The 20,750-nt window shown below is 60.1% G+C and overlaps 1 protein-coding gene across 1 annotated transcript; it reads right to left on the reverse strand.

Annotated features, from left to right (window-relative positions):
* Positions 1-2,216: 2,216 nt before the first annotated feature.
* On the reverse strand, positions 2,217-6,364 carry SCN4B (sodium voltage-gated channel beta subunit 4). The gene is made up of 6 exons (XM_084807092.1): positions 6,359-6,364; positions 5,402-5,574; positions 4,858-5,080; positions 3,240-3,486; positions 2,718-2,847; positions 2,217-2,307 (listed from the first exon to the last, which is right to left on the reverse strand). Exons 1-6 carry the CDS (start codon positions 6,362-6,364, stop codon positions 2,217-2,219), a joined length of 870 nt encoding a protein of 289 aa, XP_084663218.1.
* Between the last annotated feature and the right edge of the window lie 14,386 nt (positions 6,365-20,750).

Raw genomic sequence — 20,750 nt, forward strand, 5'->3', positions numbered from 1 at the left:
GAGCTCCCCCGCCCCCGACTCTGCTATGGCCGACGCCTGCCTAGCTTCTCCCTGGAGGAACTGGAGCGGCTGCGACAGGAGAAGTGGGGGGTCTTTCTCTGGATCTGGCGTTGCCCTCGCGGCACCCGACTCCATGGCCTGTTGCCGGCTCAGGCTCGGCTGTGCTGCTCTCGCCGCCGTGCGGGGGGTGGGGCGGAAAGGCAGCTGGCAGCGGGGCAGGCGTCGTCTGGCCAGCGCGGGGGGGGGGGGGGGCTGCCTGCAGTCGGCGGGTCCCTGGCGTGCCGAGCCGCGGAACTGCCGGACCGACGCGGCCCTGCCCCCGCCGGCCTCTTCGCCCCGCCCACGTCGGGAATCACGCCTCCTTATGCCCTCCTGCGAGGTAGGTCAGGATTATTACCCCCAGTGTGCAGCTGGGAGACGGAGGCGCCGAGGAAGCCTGGGCCTGTTTCAAAGGCGCCCCAGAGCCAGAAGGCGCGGCAGGAACAGGCCTCTGCCCAGGCAGGGGAGCGGAGGTCCGGCCGGTCCTGCTCCCCGAGCGGGGCGGCAGCGCAGCCGCCTTCCCGCACGTACACGGGCGCGCATCTCCGGCCACGCACGGCCTCGAGTAAGCCGAGCGCGAGCGGGGCGCGAGGGCGAGCCGCCTCCGGCCAGAGGCCGCGGAGGGCGGGGCTCCCCCGCCTGCCGGCGCTCAGGCTCTGGGAGGGCCGGGCCGGGCCGGGCCGGGCGCCGGCGCACAGCGGGCGCTCGGGCGGGCCTTGCCGGCGCGGCTTCGTGACGGGAAGGTTCCGGCCCGCGGGCTATGCGGGGCAGCGGCCAGAGGCTCAGCCAATCCTGCCGCAGGCGGGGGGTCAGCGGGCGCGAGCGCCGCCCCGCCCGCCCTCCAGCGGGGCGGCAGCCGGCCTCCGCGGACGCCGGGCGGCGCTGAGGGCGCCGCGCCGGAGCTGCTCTCCGCGCGCCGCCCCGCGCGCCCCGCCTGGCCGCCTCCGCGCAGCTTCGGCTTCCGACAGCCCGGGCCCGGGCCTGGCGGGCTTGCGCGGCGGCCCCGCCGGGAGGCGCCGGAGGAGCCGAGTGCTGCTCCCGCGCCGCGCCCGCGCCCCAGCCGCGACAAGGGGCCGCGCAGGCACGGCCTCGCAGGGCCCCCCGCCCGCCAGCAAGCCGCCGGGGCGGGGCGGGGCGGGGCGGGGGGGGCGCCCGGGGGAGGCAGTCAGGCCGCCGCGCGGGCTTGCTTCGCGGGGAAGGCGGCCCGGGCGGAGGGCAGCTCCGAGGTGCCAGACCGCGGCCACGAAGCGGCCACGCCGCCGGCTCCCCTTTCGTGCTCCGTCTTGCACCCCCGCTCCAGGAGAAAGAGCCAGGCCTGCGGACGGCGAGCGTCAGGAGAGCAGCCCAGAGCTTCAGTCCGGCAGGATCCGGGGGCTCACCTAGCCCAGCCGGGCCGGAGGAAAGGAACCAAAGGGCCTGACGGGGGTGGGGGAGGCCCCTCCACGCCGCAGCTCCAGCCACTGCACTGGGCACTGCCTTTCGAGACCGCCAGGCGGATTCCTCCCCTCCTGCCGGACCGTGCAGGCTTTGGACCCTCACCAAGCAGTTGGGGTGGGGGGAGAAGAGCAGGTTTATCCCTCCCCCATCAAGTTGCAGGAAAGACAAAACAATCCAGTGGACGTTCAAACCAAAAGGTAATGGGTACTAGACATGGCAAAAGCCCCCGGCCCCCTCTGCACGGTTCCTAGCCCAGCCGCCTCGGCCTCCAGGTGCTCTAGAAAGGCAACTTAAGCTCCACAGCCAGGCAAGCAGGCAGGAGCCCCCCCCCCCCCCGCATTTCCAGAAAGGATCTCTGCCCATTCACATCCTTGGGCTGCTCCGTGGCCAGGAGGGCCCAGTGCCCAGCACCTGCCCGCCCAGTGCCATTTACCAGCCTGTTGCCAGGCTCACATTGGCTGAGCCCCACCTGGCACAGCTGCAGCCCAAGGCCTGCTTGAACCACAGCCCCCCACCACCACCTCAGGCTGTGGGCAGCAGCTCCTGGCTCGCCCACCTGGTGTCTACAGTCTTATCTGAGAAGCAGCGCTGGTTGCAGCCAGCTGTGCAATATAGTCGTATCTCAAGCATCCATCATCTGGAAATGGTTGATTCTCCTCCCCCCCCAGGCCTGGATTTCAAGGCCCCACAGGTCACTGGATCCAGGGGTGGTGGGTTTCTGAGCCCTGCTGGTCCTGGCCTCAGGCCTTCGGGTTGGATTTTTGCTCAGCTTTGGAACCAGCCAGCCCGTTCTCCGTGTTGTCGTTTCCTGAGGAGCTCACTAGACACTCCCTGCTGTAGGCAAAGGAGAGACTGGCTATGCCTGTCCCCCATTCCATCCCCCCAGCCCAGCCCAGCCCAGCCCTGGCTTGTTCCAAAGGCAGTCGTGGGGTGGATGTGGCTCCCAAAGGGCTCCCCCATTCAGCAGGCAGGCCAGCTCAGGAGCTGGAGCCACTGAGAGGGTAGGGGCTGGGCAGGAGGTGCAAGGCAACCCAGGGCAAGAGCCAACGGACCCCCCCCCCCGCTGATCCTTAAAGGAAAGAAGCCCAGACCAATTCTCTGCCCCCGTGCCCAGGCAGCCGTGCCTGGAGCACCAACGTGGCCCCACTACATGAAGGGGGCCTTCATCCTGACCCGCCTAGCCCAGGAGACGCTGCCCACACTCTAGGAAGGCGGGGAGTGGGGTGACAAGCCACACTCACTTCTTCTGCCGTGTCTTCTTGAGGATGAAGAGGGTGACTTTCTTGATCACCATGATGAGGCTGAGCAGCCCAATGACGCCCCCCACAATGGACAAGAGGATCAGCGTCACGGTGTTGTCAACCTTCTCCACTGGGGGAGGGCAGAGAAGACATGACGGGGGGAGGCCAGAAGAGCCCCACATGTGGGGGGCAGGGATGCAACAGCCCTACCTGCACCCCCATGCCAAGCCAGGCCATGAGCCAGCCCAGGGTCTTAAAAAAACCCACCCAGGGAACTTGAGTTACTGAATGATCTAAAAGTATAGTTAAATAATTTTTAAAAAAATATCGCAGCACTGGGCTTAGGTGATCTGGTGCCTTGGAGACAGACCCAGACCAGTCCTGTCCCCCACCTCCCCCCAATTGCAGGGCCCGGAACGTGGCCCAGGATGGCTGCACCCAGGGCTGGAGGCTTAGCTAGTGTAATGTGGTACACCGTGGCTCTGGGGGCGGAGCAGGGGGCGTTGCCTGGCTGGTACTCACACTCCACAACCACATTGAGAATGATGGTGTCGCTATGATTGGCGTATTTCTCCCTTGGGTTCTTGACAAAGCAGGTGTATTTCCCTGAGTCGCTGAATTCTGCATCCAGGAGCTGGAGGGAGATGTTGAATTCCCGGTTGTCCTTGCTGGGGGTGACATCAGGAGGCAGCCTATACTTGAAGATTTGTTTGTAGGCCGGGTAGGGCTCTGGCTTGGAGTCTTTGTTCCTTACAACCCCTTTAAATATCTGCAGTAGGTAAACGCCAATGAATGAAAGATCTCAGCAAGGAGAAGTCTCCTCCGCACCATCACATAGATCAGGCAGGAAAGGGTGGTACTTCCCAGGGGAAGATCTGCCTGATGCAGCTCACAAAACACAGAACTTAGAAGGGGCCCCTGGCTCAGCTAAGGGCAGGAGGGCTTTGCAGCAAAGACCGCCTCTGGAGGAAGTGCCTCTGTAGGCCCAGACAGAGGGAGGAGAGGTCTCCCCATCAGATGCAGGAAAAGATGTGGGAAGCTCCACCTGCTCTGCGTCCTGCTGCCACTTTGCCATGGCCAAGCAAGCCCCTTGTCTCAGAGCTCCAGCGTCTTCCCTCCCCACCTCCCACCCCACATAGAGACACACACACGGGGCCCGTTCTCCTGGGCAAGTTGTGGCAGTGACTCTGCTTCCTGTCAGGGGCCAAGAGTCATGACTGGTGGCCAGAGCTCACAACTGAAGAGGGACGACTGTGGGATGAACCTTCTGCTATCTTTCTCATGCCCCAAAACCTGGATGACCCTGGCTCCAGACGGTGACAGGTAGGGATGTCAGAGAAATCTGCAACAGAACCAAATGAGTTTGGATTTTCATGAATCCAACCCATGGATTCTGCAGCAGGCTGGCTTTTCCCCTGACAGGTGGATTCTGCAGACTTCAAGCTGGCTTTTCTAACATTCCTGAATTTTGTGAAATCTCACCATTGAAAAATACGCAAAATCAAAAATACTCTGGCTAAAAATGCACATTTCCTCCATAGGCTAAAGTGTGAAAATGGCCCCCTGGGGGAATTTGCACATTTTTGCATGTGTGAATTTGTGCAAATGGAAATTTGTGCCATTACGAATTTGCACAAATTTGGGAACAAAACATCTGATTCCATTGACAGGCAGATGGTGGAACGAAAGGCCTCTGACAGTCTGCAAAATATAGATGGAATGGATTTTACACAGTCTGTACATCCCTAGTGACAGGGTGACTGGCCACCATTTCCAAGCTTCAGAAACAGGAGGGCTAAATGGGGGTGAGCCATCCCTCCCTGACCACAGACAGCGAAAGCAGGAACAAAGGGACAGCTCACCATGCCCCAAGGTGGCTGAGAGCTGGTCAGGTGCACAGCCAGAGTTCTGTGGGGCTGCCATACAGGGATGGGATGAGGTGGGAGACTTGGGGGGGGGGTCTTTATTCATCATTTATTTCTTAAAATATGTGTGCCCTATCTTGGTGTCTCAGGACTGGGACCTCAACTGAACCACTGCCCCACCAGCTGGAAAACAATGTCATCAGCAGTTAATGCAACTGGGAATGTCCTTTGGCTTTTCCAGCCAGCTCAGCCCCAAATGGTTGCAGGAGACACACCTCTGTGTGGTTGCGGATCCATGAGAAGTTGGCCCTGTCAATGCCGATGCAGGAGGTGAAAGTGCAGGGCAGGAGGACGTCGGTTCCGTTCTGTACGTAGATAACCCGAGCTTTGCCCACCGAAACCTCCAAGGAGTGGGCCACAGAGCAGAGCTGAAGGCCTGAGAGGGGGAGGACAGAAGCGCACTCACAGCCATGGCTGGGCAACTCTGCTGGAGACCCTCTGGGGAGGGGGGGGGGCAGATGGAGAGGAGTGCAGAGCAGCCATGCTTCCTCAGGCACGCTGTCCCTACTTGCCCATTGCCATCACTGCCTGCTCAGCCACCACGGGAAAACGGGAACCTCCTCCAGGAGGGATGCAGGGAGCTGCCTCACCCCAGGCTGCGAGACGCTTGGCCCACCTGGGCCAGCATTCATGCCCACAGCCAACAGCTCTCTGGAACAGAGGCAGCTGCCTTGTCCTGAGCCATCCCCTCCATAGTCATCCAGCCCAGCGCTGCCAACGCCTGACCGACAGCAATGGCTTCCCAGGCAGGAGCCCTACCTGGAAATGCTGCTGGGGACTGAGCCAGGGACCTTCAGCCTGGAGAAGCATGTGCTCGGCCACCATGCCATGGCTCTCAGGGCCTCCGCCTGGCAGAAGGGGCCACTTCCATCACCTGCAGCTGCCTGGTCACTGATGGAGATAGCCAGGATTCCACCTGATACCTTCTCAGACTAATGTGTCATGGGGTTCTGCAGGGTGCCAGCTGTGCAACTGCCCCATAGAGTAGCCATGCTCTCACACAACACGCGGCAATTGTCATGGATGGGAATGAGCGGAGCTGGTTCGTTGGAAGTGGTTTAATCCAAGACAGATGCTGCAGCCAGCACTGGTGGGGCAAGTGGCATCTTGCCCAGTGGCTACTATCCACAGAGCCCACCGTGCGCCGGACTCCCTTCAACAATGCAGCTCCACTGCTTCATTCTCCTTGTGTGGGGACTGCAATCCCATCTGAATCCAGCCATCGTTAGTGCTTGGATTTGTAGAATAGCCCTGAAGTCCCCAAAGACCAGCATGCCTTACATCTGGAGGTTTGCAGCCACGTGTGGGGTGGTGTCTACAAACCTCTGGCATCAAAAAGGCCACCCAGATGTCACCACGGGGACTTCCCGGCTGTACACAACATTCCCACTTCTTTCCCAGAATGTGTTTTCTGGTCAAAGTGTAAGCACACTTTTGTCAGAAGAACTTTGAAGGATGGGACACTTTGTTCACAAAGGAAATGGTGCGTATAATGGAGGGTGATCAGACACCGTCTTCTCCTGTACCAAGAACATGCCCTCAGCTGAACATGCATGCATCTAAACTGGGCAGATGCAAAACTAAAAGTTGACCTGATGCCTCCACCAAATATGGATATGGAAACATGTTGTGACCTCTTGACCACCAACCAGCAAGATAACAGGAAGACCAGAGATCCATCAGAAACCTGCTTAGCAGAACATTATCTAAACCTACCAGCATGGTGGACACTTGTTCACCAAAGGGTATAAAAATTGATTAACAGACCAAAGATGGATGGGCAGGAAAAACACTCACCACCTCAAACCACCTGCTGTCTTGGCCTGCTTGAACACAGGTTGCAGCTCAAGTACCTTCCAGAGCAAGAGGCCACTGCAAGATGTGGAGACTGGGGGTTGAAGAGCAGGGACCATTGGGCTGTGGGGGGGCAGAGAAGCCAAGCCATCAGCTGGGCTAAGAAGCCGCCTCATCAGGCTTTGCCTCTCCTCCAGCAGCCATTCCATCAGGCTGCAGCAGAGGGAGAGGCAGGAGGCAGCAGGACCACTCAGTTGGCTCAGCTGAGAGAGCAGCAAGGGCTGGTTCCTCCGCTCTTTGAGCTGTGTCCACTCCCAACTGGTCGTGGTAAGAACTGTGTAGCTAAACAAGTAGCTAAGTGTCTGACTTTGCTTTCCCCCGCTTCCAATCCCTTTTCCTTTTGTCATGTCTTTGAAATTGTCAGCCTGAGGTTTCTTTTTTGCTGAAGAGGCTCCAATTACATAAATAAATAAATTGAAAGTTCAAGGAAGGCTTCACTGGATCATTGTTAAACCAGTCCGTAGGATGTGTTCCAAGTAAAAGTACTGTAAAATGCAATGCCTTTAGTTATGCAGACCAGAGGTGGGCAACCCATAGCTTACATTTGCAGCCTCCAATGCCCCGAACAGCTTTTCTCACCCAGCAGGGGCTGCTTGCCTTTGAAGAGCCCTTTGGAAGTGCAGATCCCACTTGCGGGGTGCAGGTGAATGGACGGGTGTCCAGGGGTGGGGTGTGTATATGTCTACATGTATGTGTTTGGATGGATGCATGGGAGTCTGGCCCCACCCAAAGGGTGGCCCCTGATTTCAACTGAGGAAATCCTCATTTCCTCCATGGTGCAAAGGCTCTCGTGATAAAAGGGCTGCCCTCTCCTCCCCTCTCCTCTGGGAAGGAGTTATTGGGACTTTAAGAAAATGCTGACTGTTTAAACTTTCAAGCTGACTCAGCAGTCTCTGCTTCTCTTCACTGCTTAAAGGTTCTGAATATGCAATTTCAGCATGAGTCCTAGATCCAAACACCATTCCAACCTAAAGGGCTGGGGGCCCTAATTCGGCGGAACGGGAGTAGAAGAAGCGTCCCTTGGAAAGGGAGCTGCATTGCCCCAGGGAGGGGGAACTTCTGCTTTGCCCAAGGTTCTTCTGAACAGCCACTGGGGTCCTTGGGGGCAGGGTGGTGGTGCTGTGCATTCCGAACACACTGAGAAGGCACCACAGAGGCCTCTGCAGAGGGTTGCTAGGAGCATGTTTAGCTGGTGCTCAGCCGGCCTTCTTGCTCAAGGGCCCCCTCTGAGCTCTGTAAAATGGGCACAGGTGGCCTGCCAAGGCATACTCATCCACCAAGGGGAGCGTGGAACCATCACACGGGGGAAAGCCAATGGCCGCCTCCTAAGACCAGCCGAGGGGCAAGCCCCAAGTCCTTGGCTTGCCTTCCCGATGCTCCAGGGAGAATGACAGAGGACGTAGAGCGGCACCTCTGCGAGGGATGTGCAAATGGTAGGATGAAGTGGAAGAAGCGGCAGGGGGAGCCCAAAGACCCCTCCAAGCTCCTGCTCAGTGCACTTGCCTGCCACCACATACCTTCCCTGATTTCCACCAGTCATGCTCTTGCCCAGGCAGGGGGGACCCTTTCCCACTGGGATGTTTGTGTCCCCACAAAAGACCTTAGCCCAGGAAAGCCCAGCCTCTTCTGCAGAAGCTCCGCCTCGCGCTGCAGCTGACAGATGACCTTCGGGCTGACGGCTCCAGAGCTGCTGCATTACACCTCCCTCCCTCCCTCGGACAGGGAGGAAAAGCAAACACCGATGTGATCCCATCCAGGCCTGAGCAAAGGACCCAAGTTCCCTCTCTGGCCTGACAGAGCTTTGGCGCTGAGCTCCCCCTCAAGCGGGGCTCAGCCAAGGACTCCAAACTCCTTGAATCTGAGCGTGCGCACCGCCCCCCCCCCCCGGCATGAGCTGGGAACAATGGGGTGCACAAGGAGTGCAGCCCTCCCCCGCTGCTCTGCAAGCCCCAGTGCCAGGCCAGAGTGCTTTTCTTCCCCACGGCCTCCTGGCGGGATCTGCAACCCCTCTGGCTGGATTCCAGGCTGCTCCAAGAAGATAGCAAAGCGGATGCAGAGGCTGATGCAGCAGCCCCACTCCATCCGAAGCCCCGGCACGGCACCAGCCGGAGAATCAGCACCATGACAGCTCCATGGCTTCCAAGCCCAGTTCCCCCTGAGGAGGAGCCCAGAGGAAGGAAGGGTGCCCCCTGCTGCATCAACCAAGCTGCAGGAGTTTGGTCAGCCATGGTGGGCCTCAGTGCCTTGGCCTACTTGCTATGGCTTTGGGGGAAGTTGTCAGAAACCCAGATTGCTGCAGCAGCTCCGGCCAAGGGCCAGCAAGAGGCCCTCATCCATCTGCAGGAGGGAACGCAAGCAACTGGCTTTGGATCCGCGCTCTGCAGCTGCAGGAGGAGCCCAGTCTGAGGCTGGGGTGAGGGAGCCAAACTGCAAGTGAAGCCTAAACCCTAGGGCTGTGCAGATTTCGTAAGGTCCGTCCTGTCCGTGTTTTACAGATCTCCAGGCGCCTTTTGTTCCTTTTCCCACTCGCTGATGAAATCGAATCCCCCTTTCCTAAATTTGTGCAAAATTGCACTTCTGCAAATTTGCACTTGTGAAAATGGGCAGATTCCCCCCAAATGCACATTTTCATGCTTTAGCCTATGGGGGAAATGCATGTTTTTTGGTGGTGTTCTTTATTTTAAGTATTTTTCTATGACTAAATTTGCATACAATCCTGGATTTTTTTTTAAAAAAACCAAAAAATGGTCCATGCAACTTGGGAGAAGCTGGTCCACTGTGGAATCCACCGCTTCTCGAGGCCCCTTCAGGAAGCAGCAGCAGGAACCCCAGCTGGCCCACAGTCTGTCCCTGGAATGCATGATGACGGGCTGCTGCATGCAAGTATCCCACATCAGAGGAGAGGAGGGGTGCGGCGTAGGTGTGGGAGGGAGGACTGGCTGGAAGCTCCCCTCAGGCACCTGGGAAGGGCACTGGCTCAATGGGTCAAGGGCTCGCTTTGCATGCCAAGGGCCTGCGGTCCAATGGCCGGGGGGCTAGGAAAGGCTTTCTCTGCCAGAGACCTGGGGAAGCTGCTGCTGCCAGCCCATGCAGCCAAGTGCAGCTGAGCTAGATGGACCAGAGTCCGACCCTGCCTAAGGCAGCCTCCGATATTCCATCATGTCCTGTGCCCTACAGCACATCCTAGCACAGGGGGCAAAGCCCAAAGATCTGGCTGATTCACCACCAGCACATCCCATCTCCCACTGCTGACTCTGCGTTTGGGCAAAGGAGTCCTTGTGTCCGTCTCCCTGCCCTTTCGCACATCCCCAAATGAGCCTGGGGATGCTCTCCGGACAGGACTCGGAGCCTGGTGCGTCGGACACCTGCACTGCATGAGGAGCAGCCTTTCCAGAGCTGCAGGCTCCCAGAGCCGCCAGAGGGCCACGGGAGGCGCCATGTCTTCCTGGAAAGGGCTGCTGAGCAAGCAGTCCCATTAGGAGCAGCCATGAGCTCAGACCTGCTCCGGCAGGCGAGAGCAGTGCAAGGAAGCCTCTTGAGGCTTCATTGCCTCCTAGAATAGCAGGCGCCTCCCGTGGCCCTCTGGCAGCTCTGGGAGCCTGCAGCTCTGGAAAGGCTGCTCCTCACGCAGTGCAGGTGTCTGACGCACCAGGCTCCGAGTCCTGTCCGGAGAGCATCCCCAGGCTCATTTGGGGATGTGCGAAAGGGCAGGGAGACGGACACAAGGACTCCTTTGCCCAAACGCAGAGTCAGCAGTGGAAGGGGCCTACAAGGCCATTGAGTCCAACCCCCTCTTCAAATGCAGGGACGCCTCCTCACTTTAGCTCCTGCCAGAAAGGCACAGAGAACTCCCAGCCTCCCGAGGCACATCAGACTCAGGCCTCAGGCCCCCCAGAAGGGTCAGCCAGCCAGCCACAGAGCATGGGCACATGCCACCAAAGAGCAGGGGCATCCTTGGGGGGCATCCATGAGCCCCTGGACAGGACGCTCATTCATCCGGACAGGGAGACATCTCTGCAAAGCCTGCTCTCTGCCCCGGATCTAAATCCCCAGAAGCTCAGCTCTGAGGGCTGCTATATTTGGTGCAAGCAGAAATCAAGTCCCCACCCCCAGGTAACCCTGCCTGGCCTCCTCTCTCTCTGTTTTCTCACATGGCACCCACATTTAGAGTGTACGCTGTTCTGTAAAACAGCATCCCAGACGGCGAGGGCACGCTGAATTCCTCACTGCAGCTCCACTTGCAGCTTCAGGGTGGCTGAGTGAACATCTTCTCTGCTTAATTTACAGCACAGGACAGGCAAAGATCGAATGAAATGGGTGTGGCAAAGGGCACCACTTTACAAATTCCATAAAGAATTTTAAATAATCACAATGAGATGTATGCATTTGATGACCTCTGTGTCTTCCTTCCTCATCCCAATCCCAGGAGGCTGATGGAGAGGGAGCCCAAAAGTATGCACCTTCCCAATGACCTTGCCAGGAAATGTACCATGCAGAATGAGTTTAAGAAAATGTATGAATGGCAAGATTAAGCGGGAGCTACCATTAAATACATTTTAATAAAATAACACATCTGTAATGCAAAGTGTAAAAAGTAGTTATAAAAATTTAATTATCTGACAAACCTTATAAAATGATACCAAAATGGAAAATTGACAGTCCCAAAGCTTATTTAACATTCCTGATTTGAAATAATCACATCGTAGGTTATACTGATACACATCAACCTGTCCCAGATCGTATAATTTTATATGGTTTGTCAGATAATTAAATTTTTATAACTACTTCTTGCACCTTGTATTACAGATTTGTTATTTTATTAAAATGTATTTAATGGTAGCTCCCTCTTAATTGTGCACTTCATACATTTTCTTAAACCTGTTTTGCTTTGTGTATTGATTTTGGTTTAAGATAAGACCTTTATTAATATTTGATCAGGAAATGCACCATGCCAGCCAGAATTTAAACTCCAGGGTCCTGGGACCAAGTGCTGTTCTCACGTTTGTTTACTTACTAAAAAGAATGTGCATTGCACTTTCCATACTAGATGCCCATGGCAGTAAACAGTCACAAAACCACAACATTACATTACAATAAGACAACATATCAAAAATACAAGGAGAAAAAATAAAAATGGAAAATGAAGCAATAGAAGAAGCAACTACAAAGGCCAAAGGCAGCATGACTTTGCATATCAGCAGAAGGCCACCAGAGAGGGGGTAGGTGTGGGCCTCACTGGGAAGGGGATGCTTGAACCCGGCTGCAGCTGCTGAGAAAGCTGCCCCATCCCTGCATCCCAGCCAAACGCACCTCAGGGCTGGCAGGATGCAGGGGAGAGCCGCTCTGGGCAGGTTCGCAGGGGAGGACACAGCCCTGCAGGTAACCTGGCTCTAAAGTGATCTAGGGCTTTAAAGGTTGGAAGCAATACTTTGAACTGGGCTCAGGAACAAACTGGAAGCCAATGCAACCACCCCTGGGAACTGGAAGCTGACACACTCCCTTGCAGGAAGCTGATCCTGCCCTCCACAGTCCAGCTGCAGCACCCTGAACGAGCTGCACTCCCCAGCAGTTTCCAGCTCCAGCCCCAGGACATGTTTGGCCCACCCAGAGGAGACGTGGCTCACACCGCGGCTGGAGCTGAGGGAGCAGGTGCCGCTGCTGCTGCTGCAGCCTAAGGTGCACAACAGCACCCCTGGCGGCAGCCATCACCTGGGCCTGGCGCAGCGCTGAGTCCAGGCGCAGGTGCTCAGCCCGAGTCCTCCGAGGCAGTGGAGCACTCTCCAGCCAAGACCCCTGCACGCCCTGCCTTGTCTGGATTCTGCTTCCATGTCTCATGTCAACCAGACCATGGCCTGCCCTCAGACACCACCAGCACCCTGTTCATCCTTGCCTAGAAACTAGCTGTGTGGCCTGCTTGCTCTGGAGCAGCCCGGGGGGGAGTGGGGGGGAGTAATGGAGGCTGCATGGTAGGGATCCTGGCCCCTTTCTTGGTGAGCCAGAGCTAGTCACTGGAGGCACCTATCCTGCACCAGCCCCAAGAAGCCAGGAGGAGAGAGGCAGCCCCTGCTGCCCTGGAGCCAGGAGTCTGTAGATGGCGAAAGGTGGAAGAGTCCCAAGTGAAGTGGTGGGGGGCGTCTCCCCAGGTGAAGGCTGCAGAGGCCTTCCTGGGAGTGAGCTAAGGCCGCAACAGGCCAGGCCTGCCCAGCTCATGGGGGAGGCAACCGGTGCCATCCGGATCTTTCGGGCTACAACTCCCACAATCCCCAATCACTGATCATGCTGTCTGGGGCTCATGTGAGTTGAAGTCTCAAACATCTGGAGGCACCACCCTGTTGGAGCTGCCGCGGCAGAGCACCTGTCAAACATACAGCAGGCAGGCTAAGAGGGGGGGACTCCTGGGTCCGCAGGTGTGCCATGAGGAAGAAGCACCTGTCTTAAAAGACGCTGCCGGAGAAGGGCCAGGAACCCTGGCCAGATATTACGATGCCCAGGGGAGTAGTTGTTTTTCTTGCATCAAAAACAATGGAGAGCGTTGTGGCACCTTAAAGACCAACACATTTATTCTGGCATAAGCTTTCATGGACACTCCACGCTTTGCTGGATCCATCAGATGACACGGCAGTGTCTGCAAAAGCTGGTGCCCAAATACACATGCTGGTCTTTAAGGTGCCACAACGCTCTCCGCTGTTGTTTTCTGGTACTATGGAACTCTTTGGGTACCAGAAGCATTTGGCACATGTGGAAGAAAAGTCCCGTGACTGACACTGGGTTCAGGGAATACATTCAGGTTCTTAAGTAGAATTTATTCAACCTTCCTATTATCCAAACTTGCACTCGCACCAAGTGGAGGGGCCAGCTCCTTGTGCTTATTTTTGCTCCCCCACGCCCCCCCCTTCTTTAAGAGAAAGGCGGGGGTCAGGAATGGCAGCAGTTGGGCTCCTCCTAACTCGGCCATTCCTGCAGAGTTTCACCACAGAGATACCACAGTCACAAGACTGGGGAGAGAGCAGCTTTTCTGCGTTATGCTTGAACAACCCTTTTATGTGTAAGAGTTCTTTCTCCTGAAGGCAAATGTATATATATGTATATACTTGTTGTATTGAATCTAGATACTTTTTCGCATCGCCTAAGACACAATCATAAGTTCAAGAATTTAAAAAGAAAGAAAAGCACGACGTCCATGCCGCTGGGCTTCCGCGCGGATTAGAGCCCCAGCAGGAGGGGGCGGGGAGGGAGAGGCCGTGGCAACGCAGAGCTGGCGCAGGTGCGCCGCCCCCACCCCAGCCGTTGCCGCGTCTCGGGCACTTGCGCTCGGGACGGGCCGGAGCCTCCAGCGGGGCTACGGAGCCGGTGCGGCGGCGGCAGCTTCTGCCTTGTGCGGAGCGCAGGCGGCAGCGCGCGGACTGCGGGGGCGGAGGGAGAAGAGATCCTCCCGGGAATCCCCACCTGCAGCCCCCACCTGGGATGCCCCCCGCGGGAAAGGGCGCTTGTCCACGGGCGGGGCTGCCTGAGGCAGGGCCCCGCCACCGCAATTGCGCGCGCGCTCCGCCTCGCTCCGGCCCCTGCTGGGGGCGAAGCCGGCTGGGTCCCCGTCCGGGCCGGGATGTGCTCTTCCTCGCTCGCCCCCGCTTCGCCGGCGGCGGAACCGGCCGCTTCGCCTCTCCCTTAACCGGCCGGCCAGCGCCGGCCCCAGCAGGACCTGCCGGCTTCTTCCCTCGTCGCCCGCCACGGCCCGCCACCACTTACCCAGCAAGACAGCCCGCAGGCAGCGCCTGGCCCTGCCGGCGCCCTCCGCCATGTCTTCGCCGGCTGCAGCGCCGCAGGGCCGCCTCGGCCGGTCCCGAGAGAGCAGGCCGCGGCGGCCGAACTTCGCCTCCTGCTGCTGCGCCGCCGCCGCCGCCTGCCCTTGCCCGCCGCCGCGCTTCTCCGGCTGCAAAAATTGCCGCGCGCGTCCCGCCCCTCGAGCAGCCGCCTGGCCAAGGAGGCAGCGAGGGGCGGAGGCAGGCAGGCAGGCGAGGGGGCTGCCTGGCCTCTGCGCGCCGAGGGCCGGAAGGGGGAAGACCCCTCGTGGCGGCGCTGTGTACGTGTGTGGGGGGTCTGTTTAGGGGCGGTGGGAAGACACGCGAGATTCTCGGCCCCACACCTGGGTCAGCCCTATCCTCCCCCGGGAAGAGAGCAGGGCGGGGCAGTCCCCTTGATTTCAGGGGGCTCCAAATGCGCCCCGAGAAAGAGGCGCGACAGCTGAGCTTGCTCAGGCCCCCGGAATGCCGGACCTCTCGCCTAGCTCGCTTGGCGCGGACTCGGGGCCCCGCCCCGCCGGCCGCCTCCCGCACATTCGCCGCCAGCTGGCGGAGGCTGCAGCTTGCGGAGCCGCGGGTGGGGGTGGGGGTGTCGGGTCCTTTTCCGAGAGTGCGGCCGGGTCATCCGCCCATGCCTAAAAGCCCAGCACGGCTTGGCGGGCCTCATTCCGGCGGGCCCCTGACCTGGGCTAGGAGAAGAGCACGGTGTCCAGGCCGGCCTCCGGGAGTCCGGCGAGGGGTTCGCAGGCCTCTAGGGGCCTCCTAGGAAGGCGCCTCGCGCCGAGTCGGGCCCGCCTGGGTCCGTCTCGCCCAGTTTGCCGACAGTGACTGGCCGCCATGGCTCCGCGGGGGCTCAGCCAGGGGCCTTTCCCAGCTCTGCCTGGAGACCCTGCCGGGACCGAGCCGAGGACCTCTGCAGGCAGAGCTGGGGCTCGGCCGCTGAGCCACGGCCCCTCCTGTCGAGGTCGGGATGAGCAGAAAGGGGGACCCGCACGTCCCTCCGAGGGCGCCTCCATTAGCAAAGACCTCGGCGGCAGAGGGACGGGGCCCCGAATGGAGGGGGCCCCCCGAGCACTGCAGCTGCATTGCCCCGGCGCATGATCCCCCGCCCGCTGCCAGCCCGCCCCCCCCCCCCGCAGAGCTCCGCCTCGGGAGACCAGGGGCTGGCCAAGGGGAGCCCGGCCGGAGCGGGGCTCACGGTTTGCTCGGAGCCTCAGGGTTAGGGCAAGCCTGAAGCACGGGAGCCCGCTCGAAGCGGGATGGCAGCATTCCCTCGGGGAGAAGCCGCCGGCACTCGCCCCGCCCTGCGAGAGGGTTTGCTGCTCCGTCTCCGCGAACGGGGGGAAGACGCGGAGGCCCTCGAGGCTCCGGCGCGCTGCAGTTCGAAGACGCTGCGGCCCCCGACAGGTCCGGAGGTGCGCGTCGCTGTCGCCGGAAGCCGTGCGGCCCGTGGAGGGGTCCTCTCGGCTGCTGTTCGGGGGCCTTCGGCACGGGGCTGGTCCGAGCCCCATGGGCGCCGCACGTGCGGCAGCTTCACACTGACCCAGCCCCGCCCCACGCAGAGGCCGGGGCAGCGGCGCTCGCTTGGCGCGGGCGGGCCGCTGGCTCGCCTCGTCGGGCCGCCGCCGCCGCCGCCGCCGGGGCGCCGCTCCTGGGGAGGGAGGCTGCAGGGGGCTGCGTCTCTCGGCTGCTTCGCTGAAAGGTGGCTGAGGGGCCGGGCCGGGCCGGGCGAGCTGGGCGGCTGCTGCTGCTGCCGCAGCTCTGAAACCTGCAAGGAGCCATGACTCAGGGATTGTGCTGTGAACGAAAGAGCTGCGCCGCTGCCAGAAACGCACTGCAAGCGCGGGGGGGGGGGCGCTTCCATCCCGCGGTGCGGGATTGCCGCTGCGGAGACTGCGGGGCGAGCAGGCCGGCGCCGTCCAGGGAAGGCCGTCCTGGGGCTACTGCTCCGCCCCGCGCGAGCTGGCCGGGGGTTCAAGGGCTGATGGGCCCAAATACCCACCGTTCTGAAGCCAAAGGCGCGCGTCCTGCGCGGGCTGCCGTTGGGGCCCACAAGGGTCCTGTGCTGCGGGCAGGAAGGGGGCCCTTCGGGGCACCCGCTGAGCAGGAAGTGGGTTGAGCGGGCAAGGTTCCCCCTCCTCCCGCACGGCTGCCTTTCTCTCTGAGGAGCCCTGCACCGCTTCAACCAGGATCCCAGTGACCTCCCATCCAGGAACTGGCCGGGCCCAGACTGGCTTGGTTGCGTAGAAGGCGGGGCTGCATCAGGGCCGTCAGAGGACTCTCTGGACGTGCAGCTGTTTGCTCTCGGTGCGCCCGCTGACCCGGCGTCTGCACTCTCTGCGGCCTGGACGACAGAGGTTCATGTATTTATTTCTTCACTTTAGTAATAATACTTATATACTGCATAATATAATAACATATAAGTGGTTTGCATATAAATATTAAAAAATCACATTTAAAATATACTGAACTGCCGACCGGAAGGTCGGCAGGTCAGCAGTTCGAGACCCGAGTGCCGCGTGACGGAGCGAGCTCCCGTCTTCAGCCCCAGCTCCTGCCAGCCTAGCCGTTCGAAAGCGAGAAAGTGCAAGTAGATACGTAGGCACCGCCTCGGCGGGAAAGGCGGCAGCGTTCCGTGCACCTCGGTGTTCAGTCCTGCCGGCCACATGGCCACGGAAGCGTCTTCGGACAGCGCTGGCTCTTCGGCTTAGAAACGGGGATGAGCGCCGCACGCTAGAGTCGGACACGACTGGCTGGGGACACCTTCACCTTTTACCTTTATTAAAAACAATGCCAACTACAATAACAATAAAAAGCAATCCGTGGTGCTGGTGCAGACCAAAGATCTGCCTAGCCCAGCGCCTGGGCTCCAACCGTGGCCAGCAGCCAGCCAGACCCCTTAGGGAGGCTCCTGAGCAGGGCAAAAGTGGCCAGACGTCCCCCCTCCTCCCCCCACCTGTCTGTCCCCAGGTCCTGCCCAGAGGGGCTCACAGGCCATCTCTCTCTGGCTCACGTGGAGGTGGAGCAGGCCGGGAAGTTGCCGGTCCTTCCACAAAGGAATAAAAGCCGTCTCTGCTGGGGCGGTCACGACATCCAGTGGCGATGTATTCTGTTGTTGTTGTTGTTTATTTCTGTACCTCCCAATAGCCGAGGCTCTCTGGGTAGTTACAACAATTCATTAAAAAATGAATAATAGTACTTTGACAGATCACTGTGGAGTGGGTCCTTCCTTTGAGCAGAGTGGGGAGGGAGGGCTGTTGCTTTCCAGCGCTTTGATTTTCTGATCCGAAACGGGGGTTGATAGCACGGAAAGAGCCTCCCCCCCCCATGCACCATGAGGGTCTCAAATGCACAGCGACGCCAAAGCCACCCATTGGGAAGGGGGCCCTCTAGGCGGGGCTCCCTTCTGCTCTCGCTCCAGTTTTGGAACTCAGTTTGCACCTTGACGGGAGACGCGGGCTGTGTGCATCTCCTTGGAGCCAGGTTCAAGGGTTGATGCATGACATCAGCCAGGGTGCCTTCCATGCTCTGTCTCTGACTGATGTTCACAAGGTGCAAAAATAGAAGTGGCCAAGGATTAAGTCCAGCAGGTGTTTCAAGAAGCACTGACTGAGCAATGTCCTCCAAAGGCGTGGAAATCGGGACATCCCAGGATGTTTGCAGGGCTAACCGGACGTTGGGCACCTGCAGAGGGCCCACATCCCAGCAGGGCCCCCAGGCAAGAGCCCTCTGGTCTTGGTCCCCCTCTTCGCCCTTGCGGCCTGCTTGTTCTCCTGCCGCCCACTTTGGCCCAGGCAACGATGGTGGCGACAAGGAGGAGCCAGAGGTGGCGACAAGGAGGAGCCAGAGGTGCTGTGGCCTCCGGGCTCCCTGTGCTCTGCCTGTTAACCAAGCAGGTGAGAGCGGTGAGGAGAAAGAGGAGGAGCCAGAGCAGCTGGTGGCAATGGCAGTGAGAAGGCGGCCTCACTGGGGGGGCATTGAGGGAGTCTCACCCAGGGCCCCCAAAACCTGGAGCTGGCACTGGATGTTTTGGTCCTTGCAGGATTATGACTCCATTGGTGCAGTTAGATTTCCCCGGGGCAGGGCATAATGTCAAAAGGACGTTAATTCCAGACGTTGGAAGGAAAGGTTCTCTGTGCATGCTCAAAGAAACAACCTTCTTTATACTCTGGGCCCTAGCATGGGGCTGTGCCCTGACTCAGGTAAAGTCCCCTGCTGGGCCTCCCATGATAAGACTCTTCGCTGGCTCACGAGGACTTGGAAGCAACTGCTCCCACACCCTTTCCTGCACACTGTGCCTCCCCCCCCCCCAGAGACTGCCCCTCCCTTCACATCCCTTCCTGGGAGATGTTGGAAGACAGACACTTTTGCAGGGTCTCTTTTCTGCTGAGTCGTGCACCAGGCATGGGTTTGATTCCAGGACAAGCCAAGCATCTCTGGATCGGATGCTCTCAGCTTCTGAAGACAGCTGTCACCTTCCCAGTGCTGCAGGAAACCAGAGACCTGGGTTCCTTCCGGCTGGAGTGGGGAGTGGGGGAGATGGGAGGCTCATGTTTCTAAGGCTATTCTGAGAGCAGGGTGGCGGGAGGCAGGGAGCAGTGTCAATCCCGGGTGCTCCTTCCCTCGCCTTGGTTTTGAGCCACCTCCGCCTGCCCCCCTCCCAACTCAGCCTAATTCTCATGTGCAACTTTTTCCAGGCCAGAAGCAGTGCCCCGCCGCAACACACTGGCGTGAGCAAAGCAGCCCCACCTCTCTGGAGAATCTCTTCAGTGCGTAAGGCTGGAAGAGGTCACCGTGCCTCTGCTCCGGCTGGGCTGGCATGGGTCCACCGGGCGCCCGGAGCAGAGCTTTTGTCGTGCCACCTGACCGCGCTTCCAAAGGCGGTGAGGAGCAGGCTGGTGATGCCTGCGGGCTGAACGGCTGCACTCAAGGGCCCTCCTTAGAGGCCCTCCCTCCGCAGCCTGGCATGGGGGGGCACACAGCAGGCAGGCCTGCCCTTGCAGGAGGAGCACTTCTCAGCTCCCCGCCCAAAGAGGGTCCTAGGCGTCCCAAACACCCTCGCCAAACCTCCAAAGAACAAGTACGAGGGTAAAGCTTTTAAAATGTAAACACTTTTTCAACTCCCTTCTTCAAAAACCCTCATCCAGTCTCTCAAAAACCAAAACACCAACTTCCCTAAAACGGAAACAACCAGTTCTTTAAGCCACTTGAGTTAATTTGAGCCGGGCCTAACAGAGCCATGACTTGGTCCTGGAAATGAACAAGTACCTTTCACCGGCTGAATAATCTCAACCAGCCTTCTTCCGTTAGAAGGGGGGGAAACCTATAAAGACGATCCAGGCAAGGAGAAGGGCACAAGCCTCGGAACGAGGACAGCCTCGAGCCGCAGCGCACCCCTCCGAGTGCCATGGGTGGCCCTCCAGCGCGCCTGGGAGCTCCTGGAAAGCAGGGCGAGCCCCAGTGTAAAGGACACAGCTGGCGCCTCCGCTGGGCTGGGCTGGGCTGGCGAAAACGGCTCCTTCTCCCCATCCGGGTTGGTCTGCGGGTGGCGGGACGGAGCTTGGCCCTTCCGTACTCGGGCCCCCGCTGTGGCCGGGGGGGGGGCTCATCTGATGACAAAGGCTGCGCTGCTCCTGCCGCGGCGAGCTGGGGACGCTTCAAGGCCAGTCAACGGGGGTGGGGCAGAGGAAGCCGCCTGCCGCGCATGGAGGGCTCTGACGGTTGGCTCTCCCTGCGCGCCGGGCGGGGCTGTCCCTCGGCCTGCTGATGAGGCGGAAAAGGCCCCCCCGCGCGAGCAGCCCGGAGCCCCGCCTGCGACAGTCCAGCGGATCCAGCAGGCGCACGTGCACCTTCGGCGGGGACTTGTCCTGAGACTCTGCCTGGAAAGAGAGAGAGCGAGCGAGCGAGCGAGCGAGCCCGGGCGAGGGAGACGCGCTAGGCCGGGCCGGGCCAGTCTGGGCCGGGGGGCACTTCCTACTCCGGCCGCCTCGCTCTCGCTCCTCGTCTCGGGCTCCGCACAGCCTCTTCTCTTCGGCGCGGGGAGAGAAGGGGCCCGGGCAGGGACGCCCCCTCCGCCGCCCGCCGCCGAGCTGCCCTGGCCCGTGCCCGTCCTCGAAGCAAAGGGCGGCTCTGCCAGCAAGCTCTCCAAGCCGCGCGGGAGGCCGGGGCGAGGCGCTGGCTGGCCGCGGGGAGGGAGCCGGCCGGCCCGCCCAGAAGCAGCAGCGGGTGAGCGGAGCGCTCAGCCCGCCGCCTTCGGCCTCCCGCGAGCGGAGGTGCGGCGCCCTGCCAGGACCGCCCCGTCGGAGGCGACCTGGAGCGCGGAGAAGGGCGCGCCGCCCGGGGGCCGGGACCTCTGTCCCGTCCTCCCGGGGATCTAGCCTTCCCTAGCCCCGAAAGGGGGCAGTCCCCCCGCCCCCGCCCCCGGGGTCGCGCAGCCTCGCTGGGGCGGCCAGACA

The sequence above is a fragment of the Heloderma suspectum genome, chromosome 6 (assembly GCF_057233095.1).
Source record: "Heloderma suspectum isolate Gila_16-S chromosome 6, 16-S_ref, whole genome shotgun sequence".
In the NCBI taxonomy this organism is placed as follows: Eukaryota; Metazoa; Chordata; class Lepidosauria; order Squamata; family Helodermatidae; genus Heloderma; species Heloderma suspectum.

Bases quoted from the DNA above. Each gene is read 5' to 3' on its own strand.
- SCN4B (XM_084807092.1), bottom strand. The intron at 5,081-5,401 runs GTAGGGCTCCTG...CCCCCTCCCCAG, and splicing joins GTCCCCAGCAGCATTTCCAG to AGGGTCTCCAGCAGAGTTGC. The intron at 3,487-4,857 runs GTGTGTCTCCTG...TACCTACTGCAG, and splicing joins GGATCCGCAACCACACAGAG to ATATTTAAAGGGGTTGTAAG.